At 40.0% G+C, this 27,923-nt stretch overlaps 1 protein-coding gene across 3 annotated transcripts in view; it reads right to left on the bottom strand.

Annotated features, from left to right (window-relative positions):
* Nucleotides 1-26,507, bottom strand: part of LOC149791020 (uncharacterized) — a 130,971-nt gene extending 104,464 nt beyond the window's left edge. Inside the window, exon 1 of one of the 3 annotated variants that reach the window (XM_089972894.1) lies at nucleotides 26,118-26,507. In XM_089972894.1, the coding sequence (XP_089829020.1) occupies nucleotides 26,118-26,214 (97 nt within the window). In that variant the 5' untranslated portion in view covers nucleotides 26,215-26,507. The remainder of the gene's footprint in view (nucleotides 1-26,117) is intronic. The other 2 variants (XM_089972893.1, XM_089972895.1) reach the window with 2 other exon arrangements.
* Between the last annotated feature and the right edge of the window lie 1,416 nt (nucleotides 26,508-27,923).

Genomic DNA, 27,923 nt, shown 5'->3' with positions numbered 1-27,923 from the left:
GTAGACTCCACGGCTAGTGAGTGCTGTTTAAGGCTTCGCATTCTTTAATAATCACAAATGAAATATATTCAGCCATTCTCAGTTATTATTTGTTCTTACATATAGGTAATCCTTGGTAAAAGTTAATTATTATATAAATAAATATTACGAATGTTTTAAAAACAAATATATTAGATTATGTGCTTAATTCAATGGTTTAGTCAATGTGGACCTAAGTTCATAAATATTTTTGATCTGAAGAGTGTTTATTGATAATGTTCTAACTAAAAATAGATCATAGTTTATTTCTGGGCTGAAAATTCAAAGCATACATTCCTATTTAACGTCAGCTTTTGAAATTTATGACTAGTATGTCAATAGCTTATTACATTCAATCCGACATTACTGAACCAAACAGCTCCAAATACGTAGTGCATGTTGCTATTGTAAAGACAACAACCTTGGTACATCTGAGAGAGCCTTTAACTGCACTTAAGAGTAATAACTATCATTTGATTCGTTCACGTGTTTGATTTTAAAGAAATATAGCAGATCATTTTCTTTCATGTCTGGCGATGATTTAAACCTTGTCTCTTTCATATGCTAAGCTAATCAAATGACGTGTAATAAGGACTTTCCATCAAAGTATTTCATCCAAAGGTAAACTCTTCTTAGGTTCTCAAATACGTTCCTTCACAATTGACGTTTTTCTCGTAACAAAATACATAACGCTAATAAAGGTGTTTTGATTATGAATGGTATGTGTAAAGTTATTTACCGAGCTCCATAGAATTATTCGCGATCGATATACCGAACTAATTAGGCTGAAGTATTTGGTGGGGGAATAACTGGGTTCATTGTAATGTAGGCAGATATTTCATCCGACTACATGTCTAAAAGTAATTTTTTTCGTTAGTATGTAACACAAATGATCGAGGGATTGATCATCCACAAGAACTATAATGTTTCATGACCTCATCTCGGAGTAATGTCAAATCGGGTGTTGATTATTCCATCAGACACAATGAATATTGTATATAGGATATCTCTATAGCTGTTCAATTTGTTTTTTTTTCAGTTCAGAAAAGAACGAAACATTTTTTCAGCGTATTTATGATGGTGATTTCCATTGCAGAAGATGGATTGACATATCCTTGATCGTGGGTAAGCAATGGGCAGGACAAGTACAGTGCGCTAACTTCGAACCCTTACGGGAATTTTTCCATTCTACACCTGTAATATACATTCCATTCAATAAAACATGTTTACCACTTTTATCTTTTTGGAAATTGTGCGGATCATTCATCCATACAACCCACTTACTTAAAAGTATGTATTTTAATGTTACTGATACACTCTATGTCACGTTTGCCTGGCCGCGATTACGTAAGTCAGGAACAAAGGAATGGGTTAGCGCAATGTGTATTTCGACCCTGAACTGTTACGGTGATTTTGTTTGTACAAGAACCCTCCGTTAGGTGTTAACCCTAGCATATAGATGTTAAAAGCTTTGTTTTAAGAACAAAGGACCCTCAACGCTATTGTAAATCTCTCCGCTTGACAGATGGCCTGAGGGGTAGAATTGATATCCAATCAGAACTGAGGAAAGGTGGGGCCATCAATTCGAATCAGAACTTAACAGTCATTTGAACTGATAACGAATTAGTGATTCGTAAGCCGTCGTACTGGTAAAGCAGAATATACTCACTCCGAGGGAGCCACTCGTGATTTGGCGGGAAAACTCTTAGTACATTATAAGGACAGAAAGCTTCGTAAAGGTCAGCGAGTTATTTGCTCGATTGTTGCAGAATGTTGCGGCATTGTGATTGTAATTAAGTGCAGTTTGTATATTTACTAACTAGAATCGTTAGCACGTAGAATTACGCTTGTATTGTTTAATTTACATGCGTACTTGAGAAATGAGCTATGATTATGTAGATTGCTCGCTCGTCAGAATTAATATTGTATTTCGCTATTTAGTTACTTCGTAGTAAACTAGTGTATTTATTCATGTGATATTCTAGATTTTGCCATTGTGAATTAAATGGTAGCTTGTAAAATGGCTGCAGTGTGTAAATTTAAATAATATGAATATTTGAATATTTGTGTACACTTGTTGGAGTGTAATGTTCAGAAATGCGTCGGATTCTTGTGATATTGTTGAGAATAATGAGATTAAGAATATATATATAGATGTGACGCAATTTATTGATTTCTGTATGATAAGTAGGATACCGCTCTTATTGCAGCGTTGTTTCTATAAGAACGTGTGTGTTTTTCGATGTGCATGAATGCGTGACCAAAGATGTCGATAACCTTGATCTGATGATTGATTGATTGTTGATTTAGTGTGAGCGAGATGGCTAACACAAATGTTAACGTCCTTATGTTTTTCGTAGGAAGCTTTTGGGGACAGAGTAGTGAAGTCCCGAGTCTCAGAGAGACAGGATGGAAATAGGCGGAGAACGCCGGAAGGAGAAATAGAGAATCGAATTAGGCGGGGAACAAGCCTCGTTGAAGGAAAGAGAGAAAGAAAAGGAGGAGGAGAAAGGAAGACAAAAGGAGAGGAGGACAGGAAGAATCGGAGATCGCCGGAAGGAGGAAAGCAATTGGCGTAGTAAACTCAGATGAGTAGAAACCAAGTACAGGGGAAAGCCATCTCACACTAAAATCACCTGATGAAATAGGTTGTCACATGGTCGAGAGGAAGCAAATTGATTGAGAACTTAATATCGTTTAATTTGTATTATGTATTAAATTGTTATTCTTTTGGATTTCACCCTTGTGTTCTTAATAATTTAATTGTCGGTATTGCTGACTGGGGGCTCGGAGCTTTACCTCTCTCTATCACTAATTTCACTTCCTACAAAAACGAGCCAGGGTGGGAATTCCTCAGTAAATATTGGGAGCATCCCACCCCAACGACTAACAGGGAGTCACATAGAACTTCACACTCTAAAATACTTATCAATGAGCTTTACAACCGTAACGTTTAAAAGGTTAATTAAGTTTTAATTTTCTGTATGAGTCAGTTGGTCAGTGTATGGCTGTTATTGAGTACTTGATATCATCGTCGAGAGGATTATAATAAACAGCGTGGGAAGAATGATTTGTATCATTCCACACGTAGCTGTCACCTGAATATGAATGGTCTCGATGTGGCAAAAATATATACATTATTAAAAGACACATAAAATTGATATACAGAACAGTTTTAAATGAATATACTTCGCCGCTGAGTATTTTACAGGAAGACATTTATTTAGTATATCCATCTCATGGTGTTAGGAATATTATTATTATTTTTAGTAGTAGTAGTAGTAGTAGTAGCATAAGTAGTAGTAGAAGTATCAGTAGTAGTAGTAACTAGTTTGGAATCTGCTACTAAGCAAATATGCTGCTATTTTATGAACGTACTCTTAAGTGTAGCTTAATTGTAACACTTCATTCTGACTTGACCTGGGCCACAGTACAGAGTCCGTTCAAACTCTGTAATAAAATGTCTCTCAGGAGGACGAAATAAATGTTTGTATGTTTGCATACTACATTTGCTTGCTACATTTTTTAACAGTGATGATTCATTTGAAAATCATCTTGGACAACATCACTCTGTTAGCATCAATAATCTCATCTGGGACAAATGTCACATGCTAATCGTCAAGGAGTATGTCCATTTGTACTTCACATGTATGCAAACATTTAATTGTAAAATGGTTTGACGTATATTAGCATTAAGCACCATTGTATATATTAGCATTGTCATGTATATCTACATGATTAACATTTATTCATAATTGCAATGCCAGTAGCTGGTACAGGAGAGTAACATTTTCATGGTCAGAATGTTACCACGTGATCAAAACGAATTGCGTTCATTTCTGTATGAACTGTAAGGAGAACTACTTTTCCACTTCTATAAATATAGTCACGTGTACAGCATAAGATAAACACCGCCAGTTAATGCAGACATGAAGTAAGCATTAATGAAAAACAACATTCTAACAAACAAACAAAAAATAATTGAAAACATGTGGCTTCCATTGGTTGAAGTACTGATATTATGATGACCTCATTGCGATCAAGCTGGACATCCCAAGTGCTATAAATAGCTACGTAACAGAAAAAGCACAAACAATTATTACTTCTCAATAAAGATTTCTGTTTTTTAATGATGCAAACAAAATAACATAACAAATAATTACAATTTCAATTATAAGAGTTTAACGTTGTTTTGTCTGAGTTCATCGTGGTATAAACTGTCTGTTGCCGACTCGCACATCTTACATAATGCCCTTACATGACGCCTCTTACATGAATGCAAATTACACTTGAAGATAATATTAATAAACGTATTTAAATATCATTTTGTCTTTATAACTTTGTTAGAAGCCTCATCCTTGTCCTCTAATATTATTATATGTTTTTAAAAAAGTCTGCTTTCAGCATAATTGTGCATTCCTATTATAACATCCGCCTTTGTGAAATTAATTTTAGTTGCGTTCCTTATAACCTGAGAGGAAAATATATCTAAATTATTCTTTGGAATTACGAAGTGCTCCTCATCTTTTGGCATAGAACGCAATTTTTATATAATTCAGTACCCATATAAAACGCATTCTGGATTATAGTATTGTGATATATCAGGACTATCGGCATGTCGGTACATTCAAGGATATTGTTATATCAGACAATTCAGATCATCATTGGAATTCATTAGGAACACAATACTCTGGGCACCGTGATATAACCTTTGGGATTATGTTTGACTTAATTCGCAATACTATAGGTTTCTCTTAAATTGTTGATTTTGTAACTTAGAGAATTTAAATATTGGTTGAAGTTTTCTCAACGTGTTAGTTTTGCTATAAAGGTTACTTCATTTATGTTCCTACAGTCGGAACCGAATTTTGCTGCTCATCCCGAATGCAACATTTTCCAAAATATTTTTAAGAGAAGTTAAAACTTGCATAGAAAAGTTAAATTTAGCTTATTTTTGGGTTTGTACTCTCCCTGGTAAAGATTTTAATGGTACACGTTTTAAATAATCATTAATGATACGATGACGCTTCCACAATGTCTTCTAAGCAGGAGAACTTTTAAATGAAATTTTACCCATGAAGGGTTAGAGTCTTTGAAATAGAAGAGTTGCTTGAACATGCCAGACATTATGCTATTTGGGAAATAAAACAAAAACATCTTTGGTAAAAGAAGAAACAAATGTATTGTTGTCTACTAATTGGGGGAAAATCGTTTTTAAAAAAATGCTTTGAGTTACTTGAAGTTCACTGTGATTCAGAATTGTCTTAGTCATTGTCATTTTAATTTCACGTATTGGAGAACTCTTAAGTGAAACCAACCAACAATGTCAACACAGTGGAGACATCTAGTTCAAATTCTAACCAGGAAGGGTTCTAATCCTTGAAATATGACGCTTTTATTTGAGCTTGCAAAATATAATGATCTTTATAAAGCGAAGGCTTATTTCTTTCAAAGCAAGAAAAAACCCCACTATTTTGGTTCAATATTTTGTTGAAAAGAATATCTTGATAAAATAGATTTAGCTTTGATTAGTATGTCTGCATTTGGTATTGATAGGAAATTAAACAAATTGCAGTTTTAAATAAAACAGATGGAAGTAAAAATAAGACAGCAAAAGCTTCAGAAAGAAATAACGGAAATGCACAATAAAAATGAATGAGAGGATAGAGGTAAAAAAGGGAGACACAGAAGAAGAAATGATTAATATAAATTCAGAGATTGAAAATTCGAGGCAAATGCAGAAGCGTGAGGATGCAATTGAAATTTAATAAAAACTTGAAATGTCAAGCGGGGAAGATTCTATCCCCTTCCTATTACACTCAAGGTCAGTGGAAGTAACTATAAATATTCAGTTAGTACACACTTTTAAAGAAGAAAAAAATACATCGATACTTTCGTTACTTCGAGAAACGTGATTTGAGAGCATCAAGCTTATTACAATGTGCATTGTTTGGCAAAACACTTGAAGTTTATACGTCACTATCAGCACAACGAATTGCTGATTACGATGTGCTAAAGGACTATATATCTAAGGATTATGATATGGTGCCTGAGAAAAAGGTTTAGAAGTTGTAGCAAAAAAAAACATAATATTAACCCATGTTGAAACAGCAAAAGGAAAAGAAACAATTGTTTGATTTGTGGTGTAGATGCTAAAAGGTTGTTCAAGATTACGATAACGTCAGACAAATCATATTAATTTTAACAAAGAGTTTAATAATAGCTTGCACCGTAATATCAATACATACATTCATTCGCAAGAGTAGGAAACTCTGAAAAATGCTGTTAGTACCGCTCATAATTATTCCTTGACCTGCAAAGTTTAAGTGGTCAATAAGTCTTTTTCTCGACACTTTTTAGGTAAAGCAATCATCTCAGTCTCGTGTGAATATTTCAAATCTCAATCGGGTACAACTTTTAGAAACCACTCTTCTGATAAAACTGATCAGAAATCCTTATTCCTTCCAACGTGCACTTGTTGTATTGAAAGAAAGAGCACGTTATCTATGGTTGTTACAGGCTGATAAATTAGCAACAGAATAACGAAAGAGCTATCCCGAATGCTGTTTGTGTTAAAAATGTCATGCAATACTCCTGTTGGGCAAATTAAATCCCAGTCTAATTTTATTATTGGAATTATGAGCTCTTCATATTCAACAGCTTTATACAGCTTAATGGTTATTCTGCCGAGCCTCTGTCTATTAAAATGTTAAGAAACACAGGAGCTTCTCAGAGTATTTTATAATCAGGTACATTGTCTTTCACCGAATAATCTTGTTATATTGAAAATGTTCTTATTCAGGGGGTAGAGTGAAGTTTTGTTAATGTATCTCTCCATCACACTTAGAATTTTACAGTATGTTCAATTACATCTTTATCTATTGAGGCATTCGTTTATCACTTGGCAATGATCTAGTAGATGGTGAAGCTTTTGGTTAATCCACATTTAACTGACAAGACCTTTTTGTGCAAAATTGTTGATCCTGATGAGATTGTTATCCCCGATCTATACCCTGCTTGTGCAGTTAACAAATTTTTGGCATAAATAACGCTTTATGATGGTGATGCCCAGGACATTTGTGCGACAAAAGAGCGCCGAAAATTAAGCGCAATAAGGTTTAGTTTCTTTTCAAAGTTTTGGGTAGAAGTTAATTAATGAGCTAAGAATCAACTATGTCATTTTGCCTATATATGTAGTACAAACTTTATTTGTAAAAGTTCTTAGTGCATAAACATGGATAAGATCGAATCACAGATAGGAAATATTATATTATTGGTCGACGGCTACAGATATCGCAAAGACAAAGAAAATGCTGATGGAAGTACGTCATGGAGATGCTGCATGAATGATGGTTGTAGTGGAAGGATGAAAGTGTTAAACGACAACGTTCTGGCATCATTGGGACACAATCACGATCAGGATCCAGCTAGAAACGAAGCAATGAAGATTGTGTCTGCTATACGTGGACGAGCAGTGGAAGGGGTGGAAGAACCGAGGCAGATTACACAACAAAACTAGAGTAGGAATTTCAATGGAAGTTGCACATCAGATACCATCACATACCGCATCGCAAAGTACAATAGAAAGACAAAGGAAACGCAAACAGCTGTCATACCCTAATCTCTAGAATCTTGTAATATTATAGTATTTGTATCGCCTGCGCTATTGTGTCTGGAGTTATTTTGTCGGCGCCCTTTTGTCGGAGCTCTATTGTCGGCGCTCTTTTGTCTTGCGCTCTTTTGTCGGGGCGCTATCTAATACTGTATGTAGATTACGTAAAATGAATTAGATAAGTAAAAGCGTTGGGGAATCTCTGAATGCATCGTTTCTTCATGAGATCAGTTTGTCTACACTACAGTTATATAAACATCATACTTCAGACACTTAGAATGATGCTTCTTGTAAAATAATTTCCTTAATAAACATAAGCACATTAAGAAATGAATTACGTTTCTCTTGTAATTCAAATATGCTGTTATGCACACGAGAACCGATTTTGTGACGAATTCCAAACCTAGTAGATGTTCAGTGTTGTAAGAAAAAAATGCATCATGCCATATTTTATCATCACGATTGTCTGATTAGGAAGTGTGTGTGTGTGTGTGTGTAATTTGGATTTTTAACATAGCTTTAACAATCTGTCAGTCATATCGCTGCGATATATGCAGTGTGGCAGTTTATAGTGATGTCTAGCACTGGGGCATCATGCCGCAGACATTATCGTGACACTAGGCCGACCAGTCCTAATACTAACCTCTTAATGATGAGCGCCACGACCTCACGCTTCCGAGGCGGAAGCTTTAACTACTAGGCCATTGAAGCGGTCTATTAGGAAGTAATTGTTCGTTATATATGGCATGACATTACTGTAATCACGAGTTTCATCCGTGTGGTACATATAGCTGTTGTAAACATACCAATCGTTTGACGTCATAGATAATCCTAATTGAACTCGACCGTAACAGCAATACTTCATTATATTCAAGGAATATTTCACAGGAACACAAACGATATCCCATTGCGGTTTTGTCATCATATTTGACATTTCTCAGTCCCAAAATAAGTTTCTTTAACAAATTGATAATACATTTCATTAATAAGTAAATATATTGGTAAATGTTGATATATGTTGATCCAGCTAATGACGATATACTGATAATTGTTACATGTGATGCATACATCTACAGTGCGATTACCAAATAGGCACAGTAGGCAGCGGCCTAGAGGCCCCGCGACAACGGATCAAAATAGTATCGATAAAACACATTAGGAGATAGTTGTCGAGGGTTACCCAAGGTTTCGACTGCCTAATGGCGTTAGGGCATCCACACGGTTTAATCCGGCAATGTTCATGTACATGTTATGTCAGTCTGAAAGAACTAATAGTAGTGAAGTGGGTCACCCTAGCGTCAATGGGAATTAGCATTACAGACCCCCCCCCCCCGTCACTCTAGCGTCAAGGGAAAATTAACATGGAGAAAAATCGTGGGTCACTCTAGCGTCAAGGGGAATTTAACATGGAGAAAAACCCTGGGTCACTCTAGCGTCAAGAGGAATTGAATATGGAGAAAAATCGTGGGACTGTCTAGCGTCAAGGAAAATAGAAAATGGGATTTTTTTTTTTTTTTAAAAATAAAAATTTTTTTAAAAAAAAGGGGTAGGCAATGGAAAGTCATTCTCTTTTAGCGAAATATGGGTGGCCCTGAAAATGGCCTTTGGGTTTATGTTAATGTATCCATTAACATAAAGGGCATCTGCGGCATCTTCTTGTCCTCAAGCTGCGTCTTACTCGAGGGCCATAAATCAGTGTCCTCTTGAGGCAACCTTGTCTTTCTACGTACACGCTTCGTATCCACAGACTGGTGTCTGACTTGTCGACAACGGTCCACTTGGACCGGACATACATGAGCATGTCTGTCCTAAACATCATGGAAGACACAAGGGTGGATGATTCGACTGTGGTCCACTTCTTGAAGCGACGAGAACAGGTGAATCAATGCAGTGAACTGCGCTTGTTTATAGATAGAGGAAGGATTGAAACGGATTGAGTTCATTCACCAATCCGAACACGCGTTACAAAATTCAGTCAGCCCGCATCCAATCCGAAGAGAGCAGTCTGTGACGTCACGTGGTCTATATAGATTCGCTAGCGCTTGTGTACAGTCAATCTATGCGACAATGATTCAACATGACGGAAACTCAGAAAACGATCCATTGGGGTGCAACAGCAGAGGAGACCGCCCAAGGGAACCCGGATTTACTTTCAGAAGAGGTGAATTGGGATTCTGTGGATTTTCTTACCTCGCAAGAATTTGTTCCGGAACCTTCGTTACCTTCTTCATTACCGCAAGTGGAGAATTTTAGACAGAGACAGAAAGAAGAATTGGAGAAATTTATACAACGACAAAAGGAAGCGGAACAAGCTTTTCTCCTACAGCAGCAAGAAGAAGAGGTAAGAAAAAAACAACAGCAACAACAGCAAGAAGAAGTAGAGCAAAGAAACAAGAGGGTGAAAATCAAACGGTCACGGTACTGTTGGACATTTTAGCGGAGTTAAGACGTCTGAAACAAATGTATCAGACTTCTTTATTACGACCGAAGAGAATACGACCTTCCCGAGCTAAACACGTCAACCATGTGACTAAGCCTTTCGTACCACCCTTAGTGATTTCAACCCAATCATCATCATCAACAGTACGCAGTCCAGAGGTAGGCCTCGGCCGTGGCAAAGGCTTAAGGCAGTTAAAGTTGATTGATTAAACTCACCCCCTACACCAAAAAGGCCCTTTTCAGGGCCACCCACGTCTCTCAAAAAGAGATACACTTTCAATTGCCAATAACTCAAAAAAAAGAAACATTTTACCCCTATAGTACGTGCTTTTGTATGAGTGCTTGAGTGTACGTTCTTATTTTAAAATCATAACTCAAAGACACTTACCTTATATAATTAATTTATTCTTTTGTCCATTGTTACAATCCAATTCAGAACAGAACACTTTAATATAAAGTTCATTTACTTCTTCTTTCTCCTTGTTTAGTCTCTCTGTTTTTTGAATTTCTTCACCGTCTTTTCCTCTTCTTTCTCCTCAGTTTCTTCCCTTCTTCTTTTCTTCTCCTGTTTCTTTGCCTCTTGTAAATAGAATTGTCTTCTTTCTTCCTCTTCTTCCTCTGAAGAATCCCTCTATTCCTCTGAAGAATCCCTCTCTTCTTCTGAAGAATTCCTCTTTTTTTCTGACTCCTCTTGTTTCTTTTCTGGGTAATCTGGAGACCATTTCCTTTTTCATGACAATAATAACAGGTATCTTGACTTCTGTCTTTTTTAGCCCTTTTTTTCTTTTTTGAGGTCTGGACACTCTGAAGACCAATGACCTTTCTTCTGACAGATATAGCAAGTATCTTGACTTTTATCTCGAAAGGAAGGAGAGTAGTCCGTAGGCTGGTCTGAAGAGAATTTTCTAATGACCCCTCACAAAGCTCTGACGAAACGTTCGATTTGGCTAGTCTCTTCCATCGTTGTGCACAGCTTGAGAGTGAAATAAATAGTGAAAGGACAAGACACACACCCTTTTATGTACGCTGGTCTGCCATGACTATAAATTAGTCTATGGTGTTTAAACTTCAGTCATTTGACGTCTTTCACTCAAGATGAAACGATCCTATTCATTCGAGAAGAAAGAAGAAGAAAGTAAAAGGCAGAAACGTGATCTATCGCCTCGTACCAGGGCTGAAATCTTGGCACAAATTCATGCCAGTGATTTTGAAGAGGACAAGAGTGAACCAGAATCCGAACCCTCTAAACCAAGTTCGCCACCCTTAGTCAACCCTGAAAAATACTATTCCATTCGAGAGACGGAAAAGCGCTCCTCTAGAAAATTTAGAACCACGGCTTACAAATACACGGTGAATTTTAAAGATTTCAAGGCTGAAGTGCCGTTAGAGAAAGCAGAAGTGTTTATCACTGGGGTGTGGGATTCTTTGCTCACCATACTCAAGCGACAATGTCAACCCAAAGAAGACGATCGCTTGAGACTTTCCATACAACACGACGGTTTGAAATCAACTGTTTGGATCGAGTTTAGCACCCCTGCAGAATTGACCGCTTCCAAAGTCATGGACAAGATTCAACACGTACAACAATCTAATGACCAGTTTGACATCACCGATGGAAAAGCCACACTGGACATGACCCACGTCTCTCCTCCTCAAGGGACTGGACGCAAAAAGATGTTATTGGTGGACGACCTTCGCAACACCAAAACAAGTCTCGTCCGAATTCACATCCCTCATGACCAGATGTGTTTAGCCCGTGCCATCGTGGTGGGACGAACCTATGCCAACAGGAACGACACGGTAGAATGGAAAAGAACCTGGAGAACTATTCAACAATCCGACCGAGCCAAACAACGAAACGAAGCAGAACTCCTGTTACAACAAGCCGGACTGTCCAAAAACACACCCTGTGGCATTCCTGACATGCAAAAATTGCAAGATGTCCTAGCTCCTCGCTACACCTTGAAAGTGCACCCTCAAGAAATGCGTGGGCCTCTGTTGTTTCGAGGCCAAGATTTTAAGGATGGAAAATACATTCATGTTTATTATCACGATGACCATTTCGATACCATTACCACCATCACCGGATTCCTGGGATATGTTTATTATTGTGAGAAATGTGACCGTGGTTATAATAATCGAGAGCAACACAAACATTGTGGATCGAAATGCCCAGGATGTCTGGCCTCTCCACCCTGTCTGAGCGAAAGACCAGTGCCTTGCTCAATTTGTCTGCGCACGTTTGTCAGCCCTACCTGTTACCAACAGCATTTGAAGACGCAAGGTTCACAGAAGAAATGTGCTTGTCAACTGCTGAGATTGTGCCCTACGTGTGGACAAGGCATACTTACCAATAATGCCCAGGCACACGTATGTCGAGGAAAGAAAAAATGTCACATTTGTCACCACATCGTGGACTTGGAACACCAAAGAGGACGGTCACAAGAAGAAAGGCAATTTCATCTTTTTCGATTTCGAATGCATGCAAGAGACCGGAATTCACATTCCAAATTTCTGCGTGGCTCATCGAGCGTGCGAGAATGCATTCAAGAACCTATTTTCAGTCATTGCCCTCACTGCAGCAAGATTCCTGGAGGGGGTGAAAAAATCTTTCGGGGACCGAACACGTTAGCCGATTTCGCCCGATGGGTCTTAGACCCCATCGACAAGACGTGGAGCCAAGAGGACATCGAACGTTAGGGAGATTGTCATCGTCATGCCACGGTGATGGCTCACAATTTCTCCGGATACGATGGACAGTTTCTTTTGAGATACTATACGGAACAAGGCACCGAGCGTCCTAAAGTGACTTTGAACGGAGCCAAAATCATTTTCATGCAAGTGGGACAAGTACAGTTTAAAGATTCGATGAGCTATTTGGCCATGCCTTTGAGTCGAATGCCTAAAACGTTTGGATTGACAGAAATGGCTAAAGGGTACTTTCCACACTTTTTCAATACGGAAGCCAATCAACATGCCGTTCTACCCCATTTACCTGAGGGTCACTATTACGACCCCGACAACATGCGTACCGAACAACGAGAAGCTTTCTACGCTTGGTACCAAGCTCACGCCTCTGACCCTCTCGACTTTCAAGAAGAAATGCTAAAGTATTGTCGTTCCGACGTGGACATTTTACGGCGTTGCTGTGGAAAATTTCGAGAACTGTTCATGGAACACGGAGGGGTCGATCCTTTGAAAGAAGCTTGCACCATTGCCAAAGCGTGTTCCTTAGTGTATCGACAACAATTCATGCCTGAAAACACCGTGGCTGTCATCAGCCCTCAAACGACCCACTATGTCAAACGTCAATACTCGGTCAAAGCCCTACGTTGGTTACATTACTTGTGCGACAAGGAAGACAAATGGATTCAGCATGCCCGCAACGGAAGGGGTGAAAAGACCATCGGAACGTATTCGGTCGATGGCTGGGACTTAGAAAATCCAAAGATCGTGTACGAGTTTAACGGTTGCTTATTTCATGGATGTCCCGTCTGTTACCCTGATCGTAGCACTAAAAATCAGTTTTTACAACGAACCATGGAAGACTTGTACCAGCACACTTGTCAGCGACGCCTAAAGTTGGAACAGGAAGGATACCAAGTGGTGGAAATGTGGGAACACGAGTACGATCACCGTATGAAAACCGATCCCGAGTTTAAACGCCTCGTGGAAAGTTACCAGTTCATGGACCCGCTGAACCCGAGGGATAGTTTGTACGGAGGAAGGACCAATGCCACCTGTTTGCTGTACCAAGCCGACGAAGAGAAAGGAGAAGAAATCAAATACTTGGACGTGTGTTCGCTGTATCCCTACGTGTGCAAATATTGTCGCTTTCCTGTAGGGCACCCGCAATTGTTGACGGAACACATCGACCTGAAAAACATTCGACAATACGAAGGCTTGATCAAGTGTAAAGTTTTGCCTCCCACGAACCTATACCATCCCGTCTTACCTCACCATTGTCAAGGCAAACTGATGTTAACCTTGTGCCGTACTTGTGCCGAAACGTGCAACCAACATCAGCCTTGTCAGCACACCCAGGAAGAACGTGCCTTGACGGGAACCTGGGTCAGCGTAGAATTGTTCAAAGCTCTGGACATGGGATACCAACTGTTAGAAGTGTACGAAATTTGCCACTTTCCCAAGACACAACAGTACCACAAGTGTGATCCCAGTCAGAAAGGCATTTTCGCCGACTACGTGGATGCCTTTTTGAAACTGAAACAAGAAGCCAGTGGCTATCCTTCCTGGTGTCACACTCCCGAAGACCAAATACAATTCAAAGAGAAATACTATGAACAAGAAGGCATCTCTTTAGACCACATCGAGAAAAACGAAGGCAGGCGATCGTTTGCCAAAGTGATGTTAAATTGCTTGTGGGGTAAAATGGCACAACGACCGTGTTTACCCAAGACGGAGTATTTGACAGAACCTTCCCGCTACTTCCAGATGATTCACGACAAAACCAAAATACATGAAACACGTAGACGTCGTTCGTGAGGATTTGATCTTGGTCAATTACGAAGAAGATCTGGACTTTGTACAAGACGACCCTTTTGGAAATGTCATCATTGCGGCTTACGTGACAGCCCATGCTCGCTTAAAATTGTACGAAGCTTTAGAACTGTTAGGGGAACGCGTCCTGTACTTTGACACGGACAGTTGCATTTACATCCATCACCCGAGTCAACAGCACCCTAACATCGAAGGAGACCGTTTAGGAGCCTGGACAGACGAGCATCCCGACGACAAGATTCTAAGTTTTGTCAGTGGCGGTCCCAAAAATTACGGCTACGAATACCGGGACAAACAAGGAGAAGTGCACACGACGTGCAAAGTGAAAGGACTGACTCTGAATTATCGTACCAGTCGTGTGGTGAACTTTGGGGTATTGAAAGAAGCCTTGCAATCGGGAGAGGATGAACACTTTAAAGTGACCACCTATCAACCGAACAAGATTGTACGTTTACCCACTCACCACATCGTCAGTCGACACTTGGAAAAAGTCTATCAAATCGTCTACCAGAAGCGAGTTCGACTTCCCAATCATTTCACCTTACCGTATGGACACGTCGGTATTGGTCTGTATATAAAAAGGAACCCTAGGCAAGATCGATAGTTCATTGTGACTACCAAGACCGAGTGAACAAGATGAATACTTTCCGAGAAACACAAAACAAGTTGTTCAGAAAGGCACAATTCAAGTGTGAGGCTTCTGAAGTGGAATGCGATTGTGAGCCTTGCGATGGGTACGATGCTGTACCTTGTGACCTTAGCGATGCCGTAAAGCATCATGGGAACTTTAGTGTCACTACCCCTATCATGGAAAGTGATGCTGTGCGTGTCAAACCTGAGGGATGCGAAAGTGATGCCGCTCGTCCTCTTGGACATTTTACTGGGTTTCGTTTTAAAGGGGAATGTTCACTTTCACGTCTACCCCCCTACGGATGTCATCCAGCCCTGAGCAAACTCCTGTTCATGTCACCCAACCCTCATCGAAACGAACCTGTGAAAGACGAATATTCGTTTCCTGTGCGTTTGTCGGAATACTGGGACTTTGAAAATCGTCTTCAATCGTTCAAAGGAAAATGGCCTAAGTATCTGGGAGGCCCGACCCCCGAAGAATTAGCCAGAGCCGGATTTTTCTACTTGGGCGAAGGAGATAAAGTCAAGTGCTTCAGTTGCGGTGTGTCACTTCACCACTGGGAACCGCAAGATTCGGCCTACGTAGAACATGCTCAATGGTCACCGAATTGTCATTACTTACCCTTAGTGGGAGCGAGACATTGAAGTAACTTACCATAATCTGTTCATGGATACTTTACACGAGAACATTCGTGCTTTGCCTGTGGAGTTGAGAGAACGCATTTACCGAGAGCTGGTCAAAATACAAGTGAAACGTAAAGAACAATTGCATCCGTTACGTCACCGGTGTTTGAACCACTGGTACCTGAATGCTATACAAGGACTGATTGAGTTGAAAGTGTTCCATTGGACAGACATTGATCAACGACCCCCTGGTTTTAAAAAGGAATGGTTTGGTATGGACGATTCTATCTACTACATTGTAAACGTACTGCATCGAATTCCAGAGGAAGGGTTAACGAATTACCAACATCTTGTACACAATGTCAGCTTGGTGAAAGAGGAAACTTCTGAACGAATTGTAACGTGTAAATTAGTAACTAAACGATTTAGATTCGACAATGAATTGAAACCATGTCTGTGCAAACAGTACATGTCTTGTGTCAGACAAAAGAGGATTTAGTATGACCTATTCATGGATACTTTGCTAGAGAACATTCGTGCCTTGCCTGTGGAGTTGAGAGAACGCATTTACCGAGAACTGATCAAAAGACAAGTGAAACGCAAACGCAAAGTTATTGAACCGTTTTTAAATTATGCTCTGTTCCAAAGTATAAGAAGACTGATTATGAGTGGATATTACATCAGGCACAAAGATAAACGAGGCTATTAGCCACCACCCAAGGATTCCAAAAACAGTGTATATACTTATGGATACTTTACAAGAGAACATTTTGGGCTTGCCTGAGGAGTTGAGAGAAAGGATTTACCGAGAGCTGGTGAAAATACAAGTCAAACGTAAAGAACAATTGCATCCGTTACGTCACCAGAACTTTAACCACTGGTACCTGAATGGTATAAGAGAACTGATTCGTCAGAAATTGTTTCAATGGTCAGACATTGTTCAAAAATTTGAGATCGCTAATGATCGACATGTTCATAATTATGGTTACTTCGAGATTCACCTAGTGCAACGCATTGAGGAAGACAAGTTAAAGGATTACCAACATTTGTTACGTGGAATCTACTTAGCGGAAGAGGAAACTTCTAAACGAACTCTGACGTTTCGGTTACAGTATGCAAGATTTAGATTCCCTACTGAAGAACGAAGATCTCTGGCTAGAAAGTACGTGTATTGCATCCGAAAAAAAGAGAATATAAAAACAGGCTGCCATGCCACGGCTTATGTCACATGTCATTGAACAGATTCCGTGGAAGGAACTCAATGACCATATTCAAACCGTGGATCATTACCATCGATTATTACAAGAACTGTATCCATTCAATTTGGGTCGACAAGTGGTGTGTGTCTTAGTGACTTGTTTTCTGGGATTTCCTTTACCAGCCGATTCTTTGTGGACTCTTTACGATCAGTACTTACCACCTCAATGGCCTTAAATGGTCACGAAAAACTCCTTTTGCTCAAAGCCATGCGTTTTCATTTGGATACTTCTCGACCTCAACAGGAAAAAAAGATTCGTCAACTTTTAGCTACCCAAGACGTGTATGACGATGTGTGTGTAGCTTGTGACTTACATCCCCATTGGACAGATGTCCGTGCCTGGAAAGAATGAGATTTTGAGGCTTGGACCCAAGAAGTGGCCCAGTATGCACGAGAGTTCTTCAAGGAAAAAAGTTACTTTTCAACCCGTGTTAGTGACGGTGCCAGAAGAACCCGTCACCCAGGAGGGGACTGTCGTGGACAGGCCTGAAAGACCCTTTCGGGAGGACACTTGTGTGACCTTACCCCCTACTATAGAACTGGTTAGAACATTACCCAAAACATGTTGTACAGACACGTGTGTTTATTCCACGTTAATGGTTATCATGTGCCTTTTATCCTTGTACTTAAGCCTTTGGATTTTATGTATTTTTGTCTTTCGTATTAATGTTTGAAACATTCAATAAACGTGTTCTGAAAAAAGTATATAAACTCTTGTCTTGTTTGTTTTCGTGTCACAAATGACATTTCTCACACTATGGCTACCTCTGCTGCCTCTGCTCCCTCTTCCTCTACTGTCAAAGTCATCGACGAACACTTAGCTCGTGCCAGTTGGGAGGCTTTGTATCTTCGCCATCCCTTTAACATGCTCATTGCTGGACCTAGTGGTTCAGGCAAAACCGAATTCGTCAAACGTTTGATCGAACATAAACATCATTTGATCGCTCGGCCACCTCAGCGGATCGTGTGGTGTTACAAAGAGTGGCAATTGGCGTACAGCCTCTTGCGAGAAAGTCAAGGCGATTCCATCGTGTTTGTGGAAGGCATTCCTAAAGAAGACGACGGTATCGTCTCTGACTCCCGTCAAACCCATTTGGTCATTTTCGACGACATGTTAGGAGAAGACGAAGAAGAAATTAAACTGTGGTTCACGCGCAAAGGGCATCACCGTAATGCCAGCGTCGTTTACATCACCCAAAATTTGTTTCAACAAAGTAAAGCCCATCGCACCATCAGTCTCAATGCGCATTACGTGGTTTTGTTTAAAAGCCCTCGAGATAAATCGCAAGTGCAAGTCTTAGCCAAACAGATAGGAACGCCTTGGCTGACTCAGGCGTACGACGATGCCACTCAAACGCCACACGCCTATTTACTCGTCGATTTGAAACCTACGACTCCCGAGGATTTGCGATTTCGTACCCACTTGTTTCACCACTGGTGCCAAGACGGAGGGCCTGTCCTGTACACGTCTCCGTCCTCGACCTTATTTCACTCCACATAAAAAAGTCTATAAAAACCTCAGACCCTTTTTCGTCTGTCTCACACAACGTCAACATGACGTCCCTTCAGTCGCATCTTCCCGTCAAATTGATTCGTGCCTTGTATGGCATCAGTCGAGATAAAAATCCACAAATACGAGCTCGTGTCTTAGAAGCTAGTCTCAAAGAAGTCTTACGATGGTTCACGGTGACGGCACGTCAAATACTCCAAGGAATCATTCAGATTCCTCATCAAACCAAACGCTTTTTCGATCGAAACAAAGTCGCTTTGGTCCAACTGTCCGATCCCCGTATCGACACTCAAACCAAAAAACAAATCATTTTGAAACCTGGAGGGAGCGGTACTCTAGGAGGGGTCATCATTCGCTCTCTCTTAAGATGGGATCCTAATGAAAAAAGTCCAACGAAGCCCCAAGAAGAAAAAGAAAATAACCAGGTCCCCAAGGAGAACTTCTCGAACGGGAACCACGGCAACCTTGTGTCCAGTGCCAGTGCCAGTCACCACTCCAACCACAATAACAACCAGAACTCCATTTTGGGCGGAGACACGCCTTTGACGTCCAGTAACCCCTCGGACAGCCACAGAACTCTGGAATTATGAGTCACCAAAACCAATTTTACTTAACCTTACCCAGTGACAGTTCCATGGAGGTGTTTCCCCACAACACGTTGTGCTGTTACACGGCCAAATTACCTCAAGCCATCCAGTTAGATCAAAAAACCCATTGGGAAGTGGCTTTAGTGGAAATGATTCACCCTACACAAATCCAAAACATCACTGAAACTGAAAAGTTTTTTGAGGTCGAAATCCTGAACGAACAATTACAACAAGCCATGAATGACTTCGGGTTTTCAGGGATCACAAGACCATCCAGCAATCCAGCCTTAAGTATCTACACCTTGAAAATTCCGGCAGGGTTTTATTTTAGTGGCCAACATTTGGTGGATACCATTGCTTCCAGGTTCGAGTTAGCCTTTGGCAAAGCCCTGAACAAAATCAAAAAAAGTGTCACCCTGGAGTACCATAAAGTGGCTCGTCGCTTACTGATGAAATTTCAGGACACCCAAATGTTGTCCCTCAGGTTCAATGGTCGTTTCTTTGAAATTTTGGGTGGACATGCAAGAATGGTTGCAAACAATTGGAGCCCAAAGATAAACAGTAATATGGATTTTTACAAAGCTTTTGGAAACCCGGTAGAACTGAACCAAGGACTGAATTTGATGTTTGTGTACTCCGATGTGGTGGAGTACAACGTGGTGGGACACACCTCCGTGCCATTACTGCGTGTCATTCCTTTCAAAGTGGATAGTACCACGACCAGTGACCAGGAAGGTGGAAACACTTATCACGTCCACCGCGAATTTGTACATCCTCACTATTTGCCTGTTAGTAAGTCGTATTTGGACACGGTCAACATTGCTATAAAAGGAGATTAGGGACAAAATATTCCATTCACCAAAGGAAAAGTCACGGTGAAACTCCATTTTCGAAAACGGTTCTCTCACGACTCGTAAGTCATGTATCCAGTGTACCGAGGGGTTGCACGACAGCGAGTACACGGTTTAGGAGATATGTTAAAATCGGCCTTTCGTTCGGTGGCCCCAGTGTTGAAACCGATGGTGACACGCGGATTGCACGCCTTGAAAGACGCGGCACTGACGCAAGGCAAAGAATTTCTCCAAAATGTAATCATCGACAAACAAAGCCCCAAAGAAGCTTTCATGAGGGCAGGCAAAAATGTCTTGTTGCAAACGGGTAAAGACCTTTTGGGCCGCCGAGACACACCTATAAATGCCCTGCACGCTACCGAGTCAGGCATTCAGCAAGGACAAGGCAGAAAGAGACGACGAAGAAAACATCCTTTCGCCAGACTTCAAGCTAGAAAGGTCAAGAAAAGAAGAACCGTTCGAGACTTAGACGTTTTCCATTATTGAGAAAGAGAAAAAAATGATGCACCGAGAGTCTTGCGCTTGTTCCAATTCGGAACTGGATCTGTTTGCCATGCCACCCACCATGATGACCATGCAAGAATCCCAATGGGTGGAATTTCATCCCGTCTCCTCATTGACCGATTCCGCTCCCATCGAGTTTGAAATTAAAGGACAGCCCGAAGATTACATTGATCTGAATAGCAGTTACTTGTACCTGAAAGTCAAAGTTCAAGATAAGGATGGAAATGCTATAGACGATGAAGCAGTAGCTCCCGTCAACAATTTCATGCATTCCTTGTTCAGTCGAGTGGACTTGTACTTGAATAACAAACTAGTCAGTATCAGCATGGATACTTACCCTTATCGTGCCTACCTGGAAAATCTCTTGACGTACGGAATAGAGGCCAAGAACACTCATCTCAATGCCTGTGTGGTATGGGAAGCTGACGATGCAAACCAGTTTGAAGAATTCGAAATTAATACAAAGAATCCACACAATGCGGGATTTGTAGAACGAAGAGACAAAATCAAAGACGGACAGAGTTTAGAACTGATGGATCGTTTGCATTTGGACATGTGGTTGCAAGAAAAGTATTTGCTGAACGGGGTGGATGTCCGCCTGAGGCTGAATGGGAGCAGTACCGCTTTCCATTTATTGGCTAATGCTGACAACTACAAAACCAAAATCCAAGAAACCAGACTCTACGTACTCCGTGTGGAAGTGTTACCTAAAGTAGGTAACGACATCAGTCAGACGTTGAGCAGAACGACCGCTAAGTATCCGATACGATGCGTGGAAGTGAAAACTTTCACTATTCCCAAGGGGCAACGATCCATGATCGAAGATCATCTGTTCCAAGGACAGCTACCCAAACGTTTAATCATTGGTATGGTCGAGAATGAAGCCTTCAACGGAGCTATCGGTAAAAATCCTTTCCACTTTAAACACTTTGACGTGTCCAAGATCGAAGTCAGTCGCGATGGCAAGACCTTGTGTACCCGACCTTTCGAACCTAACTTTGCCCAGAAGAATTACTTGAGATCGTACTTGTCCCTGTACGAAGCCACGGGACAGTTAGGAACCAACACCAGTCATGGCATTACGTACGAGGATTATGCAGGAGGCTATGCTTTGTGGGCTTTCGATTTCACTCCAGACCAAGGCAGCGACGAGGGACATTTTCACCCTATAAAATCCGGCCAGATTCGTGTGGAAATTCAGTTTGCAATCCAAAACCCCGCTGTTGCTAATCCAACGTTGAACGTCCTCCTGTATGCAGAATTTGATAATACGACAGAAATCAACAGTTTGAGAGAAGTCATTCTAGATTACTAGAAACCATGGAAGACTGTTATCCCTCTTTGCCTAGTGGAGAAACTTTGGAGATGGAATGTGAGTAGACCGTGGAAAAAGAAGAAGTGATCATGATGAAGTCGAGATGGCCAGAACAAGAAGCCCATTTAGTCTCCTGTTTTGCCAAACACTTGGCTGAAAAAATGACGGAATTGATCAAGAAAGATTGCTATGGATGTCAAAACGATCATCCCAGTCAAATTCAACACGATAAATGCCTAATGTTAAGTCAAGAAGAAAAATTGGACGAGTATCTGGACGAAGCTTGGAGTCTCATCTCGGACGAAGTCGTGTTGCATCAGTGGTATAAAGACTTGCGTGAACATTCTTGTCCACCATTAACCACTCAAGAGATCCATCGTATCGAAGCTCTCCTGAATCAGAGTGAGGAGACGAAACGAAGAAACGGTTATTTGTCAGACATTTTCAAGCAAAAAGTCAGGATCGAATTGATGACTTATTATTACCTGTGAAGAAGAAGAAGAAAACACACAAAACAATGGATACCTGGGAACTTTATTACCTTTTGAACCACAGTTCGTATACGGCTTCTTGGAATCCTGTCGTCTGTGCTAAAGATGAACTCCCTCATCGCAAACCTCAAGACCATCAAGCTTATGTCATCAACACGGACGACAGTCATCTCCCAGGAACCCACTGGGTAGCCGTTTACTTTCCTCAAGAAGGATGTGTGGAATATTTCGATTCGTACGGATTGCCCCCTTTGGAAGACGATATCATTGACTTTATGAGAAGAAATGCTCAGACCACCCGATTCAATAATGTGAAATTACAAGGCACAGATTAATTGGTGTGTGGACAGTACTGTGTGTATTTTCTGCATCATCGCAGCCTGGGCTATTCCTTAGAACACTTAGTGACTCATTTTGATCCTCGTTCTTCTTCAAGAAATGATGTGAAAGTAGATCGATGGTTTTGTGACCATTATGCTTATCTTTTGTCTCAAGCTAGGAAACGTAGTGTCCATCAATGGCCTAATGACTTCCAACAGTCGAAATCACAATTTCATTCACAACGTTGTCAGCCCTGTTTAAAGTAGAGTGTGAATTGAAAAAAAAATGTTTGTCATTTTTTTAAAAAAAGTTTGATGTTATAATGTTGGATTATTGTTAAAAAAATGTTAGAGTTGTTGTTTAGTGTTAAGTGATTTTTGAATAAAAAATGTTGTTTTGAAAAAAATGCCTTTGTTTTTTGTTTGGCTATAAAAATGTTTGATTCATGCTCTTTGACTTCTTACTATCCCTCTCATGACACTCACTGAACGTTGCGGCTCGAAAACCGTGTGGGGGATGTTTTCCTTCACGTCCGCGCTTTGACTTTAAGAACCGGGGAAGTTTCCAGTCTAACCATCGATTGTCGACTCATCCTCCTACGAAGATGTGCTCCAAACTAGCTAAGCTAAACGAAGCCTACGTGAATTTGCATAGGGTCAGACACAGTCTGATACCGAAGCCAGAAGAGATAGAGAATGTGAGAATGTTAAAAGTCACTGAAGACCTGATAGAAGAGCTCTTCAGAGAAGAAGTGAACAGGGAGAAAGAAGAATGGATAGAGAAGTACAGACTTCAGAGACAGCAGCAGCAACAGCAACAACAGCAACAAGAACAACAGGAGCAGCAACCTGAACCTGACAGAAGCTTTGTCGATTTTCGTATCGACACCAAAGAGTTCTTCTTCTCTTTCCGAAGAAGCAGACCTATCGCCAGAAAGTCTATCCTCAGAGGACATCGCATTCTTAGAAACTAAAAGATTGCCATAGCAAACAAAAAAACCCCAAAAAACAGCCCTTTTCAGGGCTACCCCAATACTCTAGAAAAGAAATAACAATCAATTTGCCAATGTGTGTAGGTAGAGTAGTGTGAATATAAACACTAACTCTTTTTTATAGTGTGAGGGTATGTGTTTGTGTATAGGATTGTGTGTTAGCAAGTGCTCACGTACGTTGGTGTGGATAGTAGATTAAGATCATGTCTTTTGTTTTTGGTGTTTGAGGTGTGGGGAGAGTAGATTTAAGGTTAGATTACTTTGCGTATGTGGATAGTATATTGAAGTGATTAATGAAAAAATTTTTTAGAATAGTGATGGGAAGTATAAAAAAAAAGAGTGAGTGTTTCTTTTAGGTCCGCGCGTTGTTTTTGGTTATGATCTAGGTAAGATCAATTTTATGTTTTTAGGGGAGACGTTTTCCTTCACGTCCGCACCTTTAGTATAAATTGAAACTCGTTCGGCAGCAAGCTACCCTTGTTGATTGATCAACACCAGAATGAACACCAGACTAGCGAAACTGTTGGAACTTTATGTGCATCTGGAATATGCCAGGCGCCTGTTGAACGAACTGGCCGCGGAAGCCATTGTGGAAGAGGGAAGGATGAGAGAGGAGGAGGAGAGAAGAAACAAAGAAGAGGAGGAGAGAAGATACAAAGAAGAGGCGGAGAGAAGATACAAAGAAGAGGAGAGAAGAAACAAAGAAGAGGAGGAAAAGGAGAGAAGAAATTTGAGAATTCCAGAAACAGAAAATTGGGATTCTGAAGCTATTTATCCCGCCTCTGCTCTCTCCCCCAAAAAAAGTAAAAAGCAACTGGAGAACAAGATGTGTATGTGGCGCCAGGCCTGGAAGGTGCCATCATTAACCAGGTGTCCATGAAGTTCCAAAAAAAAAACAGCCCTTTTCAGGGCTACCCAATACTCTAGAAAAGAAATAACCATCAATTTGCCAATGTGTGTAGGTAGAGTAGTGTGAATATAAACACTGACTCTTTTTTATAATGTGAGTGTATGTGTTTGTGTTTGTGTTTGTAACTGCTCACGTAAGTTTGTGTGAATAGTAGATTATGGGTTTCTTTATTGTTTCTTAGCGTATGTGGAGAGTATAGTTTGGGTTTTATTATATGAAATGAGAAAGTGGGGGATGGTTTCCTTCACGTACGCGCGTTGTTTGGTCATGATCTAGGTAAGATCAATTTTATGTCTTAGGGGATGTTTTCCTTCACGTCCGCGCTTTTCGTATAAGAACACACAGTATTCATCGTTCAAACCATTCTACAAAGAATAAAAAAGAAGATGGCTTCGAACCACCTTGACAAAATGAAAAAATTACAAGACGTTTTGGACAATTTAGGAATAATGGAGCAGATGTTAGTAAGACTCAATGAAGACCACTATTCCTATAGTCCCCATCGAGTAAAGATGGAGATCAACAATTTAAGAAAAGTAAAGGATATAATAAGTGGTGTCATGAAAGAGATAAAGGAGGAGAAGGAGGATGAAGAGGAAAGGATAAGGATAAGAGAATGGAATGAAAAAATTGAAAAAGAAGAAAATGAGAAGAGGAAGAAAGAAGAGGAGGAAGAGAAGAAGAAAGAAGAGGAGGAGAAAAAAAAAAGAAAGAAAAGAAGAGAAAGAGTGTAGGAGAGAAAATAAGAAGTTGGTTGAGAAAAAGAAGAAATTAGAAGCAGAAGAAGAAGAAGAAGAAGAAAAACCAAAGGCCCTTTTCAGGGCCACCCATATTTCTCGAAAAGAGAATGACTTTCCATTGCCTACCCCTTTTTCTGAAAAAAATTTTTTTATTTTTAAAAAAAAAAAAAAAAAATCCCATATTCAATTTCCCTTGACGCTAGACAGTCCCAAGATTTTTTCTCCATATTCAATTCCTCTTGACGCTAGAGTGACCCAGGGTTTTTTCTCCATGTTAAATTCCCCTTGACGCTAGATTGACCCACGATTTTTCTCCATGTTAATTTTCCCTTGACGCTAGATTGACCGGGGGGGGGGGTCTGTAATGTTAATTCCCATTGACGCTAGGGTGACCCACTTCACTACTACTAATCGTAATAAACTCCTGATATAAGTGAACTAAGGTAATATTTACTGAGACAATAAAGCAATGTAGCAGAACGTGGGTAGGTAACAAGCCACGTCAATTATTATGTTATTAGGACTTCAGATAGCTGGTAGATATCAAAGCATACATCGATGGTTTTTTTAATATACATGCCCAAACACAACATGTCGAAGTCGTGGAATAGCTAGAAGGGATCATCAGATCTGATAATTGATTATACTACATGATGTTAATTATCCCATCAAACTCACATAAGCAATATATTTTATTCAACTTAAATTGAACACTGGTTTCAATGAGTTGTTATCCCACATATCCCTCGACACCCATCCCTCATCCACGTCTAAAAAGAGAGAAAAACAATCACTCACCTCGAAAACTGTATTCTTTGACTGGCGGCAGCCGGAAGCTGGTTATTGACGGCATCTGTCCCGTCGAAAGAATTAAAAGGAAGTACAACAAAGGCATCACAAGTCTAGGGAGATCCTATATATATTTATATCATCTACAGATACTTCGTTGATCGTGTTTACAAATTATTTTCTTCAAAGCAATAGCTATGCTTTATTAATGCCGGAATATGATTGAGGATCAGAATTGTACTTTCCTGTTAAATCCCCAGCTAATTTGGACCTGGTGACACAATGTTTACAATTTTGTTCCGGTTTACAACGATATTCATCATCGGTCACAGCTTACAAGTCGATTAGTAGATAATAATAGGTCAAATTACGGTTTTCAAATTGTAGCACGCAGTATTGAAAGGGGACTATACACTAACCAGGCAAATATTTATTTAGACACATAATGCTAAGATATACTAGAAACGTTTGCATTACACTTTACCCGTTTCATATACGTTCTTCACCGGGACACGCGGTTGTGTAAAGTTCAGATTGTATTTCAAGTCGAATAGCAATTGGCCTTTAATTTGATATTCTGTTGTGTACTATAACTACACACGAACCATTCTATATATGCTCATCCGCTCATCTATTCATACAATTCCGAATATGATTTACAATAGTTTTGTCCGTCGTTATTTATGCAGAAAATGTGTATCTATTCAAACCAATGATGTACACCATAGATGCACTAGTACATATGGCCGACGAAATATCGTTCTGTTTATGAGGGACATCGGCCAGTTGTCTTCCCAATCGATATTTTTTTTATGGCGTGCAGGCAAGTAGGTCCCTCGTCCGAAACGCATTTTATTTTATCTCACATCCTATGTTTATTTTTTGTGCAGTAATCATTTGACATTTGAATAACAAAATAGTATTAATTCATGCCTGAAACGACATGTGTCGTGCCCCACTGTTCGCTGAAGGATATACATATCTTTCCTGAAACTAAAGAACGTCAGAATGAGTGGATACATGACATTATGAGTGGCGGAGAGTGATTTAATAAGGGTCAACAATAAAACAAGTTAGCTACGTATGCAGGCAAAATTTTAGCTAAGACGACTACCAAACATTAACCTATCATGGTAAATTTGTTTATTTATGTTTTAATGATAACATTTTCTTATCGTGGTATTTGTATCCTAGCAACAGTTATCATCATGAACAACATGTAATACCTGTAAATAATAATTTATAATAATATATATTATTATAAGGTGCACACAAGTTTACAGTAAAGATAACTGTTCACACAAGAATTCCCAAATTTCATGATATTTTACATATAACACATAGGCGAGTTCTTGTAGATGTGATGTTAGCTACTTCATCATATAAAATATACATAGACAATAAGAATTAAAGTGTGAACAAGGATGTCAGATACATGTACAAAGCCAGGCAGAAGCTGCTTGAAGTCACATACACGCAGCTGAAGTATACTATTCGCCAACTGCTACGTTTTATGATGGGTATTCGTCTGGAGCAGTTGCGGTGCATTATTGGATGTTTCATCCAGCCAAACAAATCTACATCAGTCACAAAATTGGAAATCAGGGGTTTATCTGTGGCAGTGAAATATGTATTGGTTTTTTTTTCTTGTTATGTGTGCACGGAGTGGAGACAAATCTAGGTCCTTGACCCAAGGAAAGACCCCAAATGCCAGTCAAGGAGGCAGAACGCATCCACAAGGGTCACAATCGACTTATAGCTGTCTTAATAATACCAGACCAAATCGTATTACCGATCAATAGGAACCAAATTGAT

Source organism: Sinohyriopsis cumingii, chromosome 10 (genome assembly GCF_028554795.1).
Source record: "Sinohyriopsis cumingii isolate HCF-2022 chromosome 10, ASM2855479v2, whole genome shotgun sequence".
NCBI classification, from domain to species: domain Eukaryota; kingdom Metazoa; phylum Mollusca; class Bivalvia; order Unionida; family Unionidae; genus Sinohyriopsis; species Sinohyriopsis cumingii.
This window is presented reverse-complemented; position numbering and strand designations above follow the sequence as displayed.